Here is a 6,462-nt window from a genome sequence, read left to right on the forward strand (position 1 = left end):
TAAAGGACAATCTGTCTTTTGTGTTCCCGTTCCTTGAACAAGGTCAGGGTCTCTGTAGGGAATATACTTACCATGCTTCTCGCACCCCAACATGACATAAGCTTTTATGCTTTCATTCCCATCGCTATCTGACTTTGTGATCAACGCAACATATCCATTTTCAATCGCAATTCCATGAACCCAATTGATAAGATAATCACGGGTAGGGAAAATCTGTTCAATGACACACACAAACAAGGCATAAACAAGGGTGATCAAGACATAATAAGAATTGATATATTACACTTTCAAAACAATGCAAAAATCTGTTCAAAGAATACCTGATCAGTTGCAAATAAATGCGAGACATCTATACTTATACACGGGGGTACAAATGCTGGTGGTGGCACCTCTATAGTGGCCTCTTCAGATTGATCATTGTGCAATCCAACTTCAATCAGTTGTGATTCACGAAAGAAAAATGATTCTGTCATCCCTGGAAGAGAATACGGAACTTTATTATCCATATTGGATACGGAACTTTAGAATCCGTAGTGAATACAGAATTTTACAATCCGTATTAAATACGGAATATCATTTTCCGTATTGACTACGAAACTTTATATTCCATATTTTATCACGTTTCAGAATTCAAAAAATCATCCCCCTAACTACTTAAACTACTTAATCTAACTACTTAAACTACTTAATCTAACCACTTCAACTACTTAAACTTACAACATAACAACAAACAACCAACAACACTTACCTCAAAAGCTATCTTGTTGCATCCAATGGTGGAGAGCTTTCCAATGAAGGAGTTGGTGGTGGTGGTAGGAAGAATGAAAGTGAGGTAGGAGAGGGTGAGAGAGAGGGTGGTCTGGAGGCATTGAGGGGGTTAAGGGGGCTGGTGAGGGGTTGGTGACGGAGGAGTAATGGTGGAGGGGTTGGTGGAGGGAGGAGTAATGGTGGAAAATGTGATGTCTGTCAGAGATAGAATACGGAAGTTTAACTTCCGGAAGTTTAACTTCCGTATAGAATACGGAATTTTAACTTCCGTATTCTATTTTAGTGAATACGGAAGTTTAAATTCCGTAGGACATTTTTGGGTTTAAAAAAAATAGGTGGGGCGCGGAGCCCCATAGGGAGGGCCCCAAACCCAATTCCCCTTTTTACACCTTCTCTTCTTCTCTCTCGTTCAGGTTCTGAAACAGAGAAAGATATTAAAATAGAAACAGGAAACGTGGTGGAGAAGAAGAAAATAGAAACATGGTCTTTCAAAATTGGATTTTGGTCTGCAGATAGCACACGCACGCACGCATCAAATCACCAAGAAAGGAGAAGAAGCTAACCACGAAGAAGAAGAAGAGCGAACCGTGAACGGCGGCGACGGGCTTACACGGCGGCGGCGGAAGGATTTGGAGAAGAAGAAGAGCGAACCGTGAACCGCGGCGGCGGTGGAAGGCTTTGAAGAAGAAGAAGAGTGAACCGTGAACGTGAGAACTGAGAACTGAGAACGTTTGAAACCCTTATCCTGAAAAAGAAACGACGTAGTTTTGTTCTGTTTTAGAATTCGAGTTTTAAATTTTTTTTTTAAATAGCGAACCGGTCCAACCGTAAGGACCGAGTCACCGGTTTTTTGACTGAACCGGCCGGTTTTTTCCGGTTCGCAGCGGGTGGATTGCATGGCCGATCCGATGCTCGGCTCGAACCGGCTTAGGGTCCGGTTCCCAGCTCAACAGGTCGAACCGGCCGGTTCGAGCCGAGTTTTATAACACTGATTGAGACATCACGAGATTCATCAATTAAAATAGCAAATAAATTATCTCCTAAATCATCAAGTATAGCTTTAGTGGTCTCACTAGCAGCGGTCCTAACAATGTCTTTCTGAATTGCAGGAGCTATTAACTTGAGATTTCCACGAGCATTCTTCAAAACTTGGTGAATGGTGTCATTATGGTTGGAAAGAAAATCTAGAAGCTCAAGAAAATTTCCCTTGTTGCTTGAAAGCATTGACTCATCATTACCACGAAAAGCTAACCCTTGGCGCAATAAAAACCGAATGCAATCAACTATAGCAATCAAATGAGTTCGGTAGCCTTCTTTAATTTGGAGAGACTGTTTACACAAAACAACTATCCGGAAATATGCGTACCCATATTTGTCCACCTCGGCGCACATTTCGTGACATTGCCCTCCGCCCCGCTTCTATTTGTCTAGATGTTATCCAAGCTGGTTCAAGTGCCTGAAGAGCATATCTTCCAAAGCAAATTTGATTACCTCGATGGGATATTCCTTTCATCAATATGTTGTGATTGTTTCACTAAAGCTTAACCATTCCTCCAAGCTTGATTATGAGGACTACTTGAATCTCCAACATGAATATCAAACCTCTCACTTTTTTTCCATTTTGTAAAACCTTTTGTTATAAATGCATCGCCACCTCCTTTATGTTCTTCAGTACCCGATCTCGTAAGATAACAACACAAGCAAAATGTAGCATCTTCTTTTTTGCTATATTCTAACCAATTGCCATATTTTAGATACCAATGTGGATTGAACCTACGCAAAGTATTTCCAAATTGATTTTGTGAAAAATTAATCTCTTATGGTTGACAAGGGCCTTTTTGTAGATAATATCTCCTAATTTCATCTCTATCGTTAGGATGATATGCTGACATTCTTGGTCTTAACCCCGGATCATTAGGAAGCTTTTCCGAGTCCAATTCGATAAATCTTCTTTTCATGGTTGGACCTGATGTCTCATTGATTGCTTGAGGTTGAGAAGAAGATGGTTGCTCAGGTAAACTTCTTTTGAAATATTTTTCCATTGCTACACAAAGTTAAAAGAAAGAAAGGACCATTAGCATTAAAATTCACTCAAATGGGCAAATACAATGTTCAAACAATTACTCTTTTTTTTTATAAGCAAAAAAAATGTAACAACACCCACCAATTCAAAGAGAACAATATCCCCCCTTGGCAACATTAGAGATGAATCCAACCAAGCCAAAAATCCTACCAAGACAATTACTCAAGAATAAATATATTACAATTCATCCCCCACGTAACAGCACCCACCAAGTCATTATATATATTAAAGGAATTCATGTAACAGCACTAGCACTGAGCACAGCACCCACCAATTCATTATTTATATAAAGCAATTCATGTTTTTTTATAACCAAACTTGCATTTAACTCAATCACAAGGGTTCCCCAAACCAACTATACAGCAGCAAAGAAAAAAACCAACTATTATACATCAGCAAAGATATTCCCTAAACCAACTATTATCTTAGATAGCCAAACTAATCCTGGAGCCAAAGCAAATCCAACCGCCAGTAACTTGCCAAAGAAAATAGCAAAACAATTCTCCCCAAAACCACAAACATCAAATAAAGCAATTCATGTAATACTGTAATAGCACCGTAAAATGTAACCGACAGTGGGCCCATTATGGGTTTTTTTTTAATAAATTGAAGTATTGAACCACTAATCCTCCCCAAAACCACAAACATCAGCAAAACGCACAGGGAGAAGCTAGCTAGGTCGAGAGCATCGAAAGCAAGGGCCCCTAAAATAGGATAAACCAGCAGTAAGAAATAGAAGAAGAAATTACCAGAATTAGAGAAGGAGGGCTGCAAATTGTTGTTGAGAGGTGAGAAATCAGGGTCCCCTGCAGCTGGATGTGTGGAAGAAAAGAGGACACCAAAAAAGAGGGGAAATGTTGGGTTTTTTTTTCTCTCTCGATGTTGTTTTCCATGCATAAGCCTTATGTTACCTTATTTGATAATTTATGCCATGATGTGCCATGCGTAAGTGTAAGTTTATGCTATGCCTTACGTGAATTGTGATATTATTGGAAATTGTTCAAAGGGTCGCTCATCTAGCTGTAATTCCCGATGTGTCTGTGATCGTTTAATTGTTGTATTTATGCGATGTTGATGTAAGACTCTAGGTTGACTTTAGAGACTTAAACAAAGAGAAACGTGTAATTAACTCGCTTGCAAGTAAATGTGAATAATATGGGCATAGGTCTAGTGTAGACTATAGTCCATGAGAACGATGGGTTTGCACGCGAGGGAGAATTGTGGATTGACTGTTGGTCTCCACGTGAAAAGGTTGACTGCGGTCACCTCGAGATTTTGTGGATCTTTGCGGCTCCACGTGTTTGGTTGACTGCGGTCACCATGAGATTTTTGTGAAGTATCGCAGCTTCATGTGATTGTACATCTGCGGATGTAAGTGATTGGCCAAGGCAGGATTGGTGGGTTGTGTGATGTGAGATTCCGTTAGTAACTGACTCTTTCCCATAAAAGACATATAATGTACTTATATTATGCTGTTGTTGATTTTGTCATTATCATTCTTTTTGTTGGACCTGATCCTGCTTGTTTGCTATGTGTTTATTTGGGGGGGGGGTAGATGGTCGTGAAGATAATGGCGACGACTCATTCTTGGGAGTTGATGCTACGTGACGAGCCACTACCGGATGACGACTACACTTCTGATGAAGAGGAAGAAAATAAAGAGGAAGGGACCAAGGATATGGTTGGGTTGTGAGACATCCATTTTTCTTTTGGGTTGAGAGTACCGAGTTTTGGAAGTATTGAACCATTACTTTATTTTAGTTGAGATAGTTTAACTTGATGTAATTTACCTTGAAGTTTTCTTCCGGATATTTATTTCATACTCTTTTCAATGATTAATAAAGTTTGAGGTTTACGTTGATGATTATTTCCGCAAGTTTGAAATGGTTAAGTTTCGAGAATTTTGTAAAATTGAACTTTTATCATTAATTCAAGATTAATAAGTGAATCGACGAAAACTCTTTACGAAAATTGGTTAATTAGTTACTGTGTAACACTCGAGAAATCGGGCCGTTACATTGTGGTATCAAAGCTCCGGTTGAGAAACCAAAGCACTAAGGGTTTTGGGCTTTCGAGTTTCCGAACTCGTTGGTGTTTTTGTTTTTGATAAAGATGTTTTCAAAGCTTCGCGGTGAGATTGGGTAGACTTGTGTGCTAAGATGTTTGCTTGGCTGTGATTGTCTAAATAGTATCATTGCCGTGATACTTGAGATAGATTATTTATTGTATAACTTAGATATTACTTTTAATTGAGGGCACTGACATTGGGTTGTGGTTCTATTTCCAAGCAGGATTTTCATCATGCCTCCGAGACAGGACCCAACCAGTGCTCAGCTTGCTCAAGCAATGGCACAGCTGGCTCAGGTGATGACCCAGCAGGCTGCCACTGCTGTTGCCCAAGCCGCAGCACAGCTTCAGCGGGAAGCTGAAGAGAACACCAGGAGGGCTGAAGAGGATGTTAGAAGGGCACAGAGGGCTGAGAGGGAGCTGGCACAGGACCAGATTCGTATGAGGACTAACTTCAACCTCCATGGACCACCCAAGTTCCAAGGCGAAGTTGAACCTGAGAAAGCTGATCTGTGGATTCAGGAGATGGAGAAAATCTTTGAGGCTCTCCACACTCCTGATGCTGAGAAGGTGAACTTGGCGACCTTTATGCTGAAGGGTGACGCTGAGTACTGGTGGAGGAGTGCCAGACAGTTGATGACCGCCAACAATGTGGCCATCACTTGGGATTCTTTCAAAAGGGCTTTCATGGAGAAGTACTTCCCAGAGACTGCCAGGGAAGACATGGAGAATCAATTCCTCAACCTGAGACAGGGGTTGATGACTGTAGGGGAATATGCTGCAAGACTGGAGACCCTGTCCAAACACTTTCGCTTTTTCCAAGTGCAAGTGGATGAGTCGTACCTATGCAACCGATTCATGAGGGGTTTGAGGAATGACATAGAAGAGTCTGTGAGGCCATTGGGAATCAGAGTTTTCCAACAGTTGGTAGAGAAAGCTCGTGAAGTGGAGTCAGTGAAGAATCGCCAGAGAGGCAAGTCCGACAGCGGGGGGCCAATCCGGACAAGCCGTCAAGATCATGCAGGACATAGAAAAGGGAAACAATCTCAGGAGAAGCCTTACGATTACCAGCAAGGCAACAATCGAGTTACGGGCCAGAACACACCAAATGGTGCAACCTATGAAGGTCAGGGTAACCAAGCCTAAGGGAAGGAGGTGACTTGCTTTAAGTGCGGAAAAGTAGGCCACTACGCTAATGTCTGCAAGGAAGACCATAGAGTGTGCTTTAACTGCAATAAGCCAGGGCACGTGGCAAGGGATTGCAAGGCATCAAGGGTTGAAGCAGGAGCGACCGTTAATGCTGCAGGAGGAAAGCGTCCGGTTGAACGCTGACGAAGTTGAGAACACCGAGGAGCTAGCTCGGGAATGGGCTAGTTTTGTTAGTGACCTTGTCACCGCTTTATTTTGAACTCGAGGCTTTGTTTATTTTTTTTTATTGGAATTGTATTCCACTTATCCATGTTGTAGCGGTCGCTACCTTTTGTTTTAATTCCAAAATCAAGGATGTAACTTCTTGATGATATTCAATAAGAGATTTCCTTGCA

General features: G+C 41.4%; 1 protein-coding gene and 1 pseudogene across 1 annotated transcript; one reads left to right on the forward strand and one right to left on the reverse strand.

The window, feature by feature from the left end:
- Positions 1 to 1,300: 1,300 nt before the first annotated feature.
- LOC130719623 (uncharacterized) lies at positions 1,301 to 2,810 on the reverse strand (annotated as a pseudogene).
- A 2,342-nt stretch (positions 2,811 to 5,152) lies between these two features.
- On the forward strand, positions 5,153 to 6,064 carry LOC130719624 (uncharacterized). The gene has a single exon (XM_057570240.1). The coding sequence runs from the start codon at positions 5,153 to 5,155 to the stop codon at positions 6,062 to 6,064; it is 912 nt and encodes a 303-aa protein (XP_057426223.1).
- Positions 6,065 to 6,462: the final 398 nt, after the last annotated feature.

This window comes from Lotus japonicus, chromosome 5 (genome assembly GCF_012489685.1).
Source record: "Lotus japonicus ecotype B-129 chromosome 5, LjGifu_v1.2".
Taxonomy (NCBI): Eukaryota; Viridiplantae; Streptophyta; class Magnoliopsida; order Fabales; family Fabaceae; genus Lotus; species Lotus japonicus.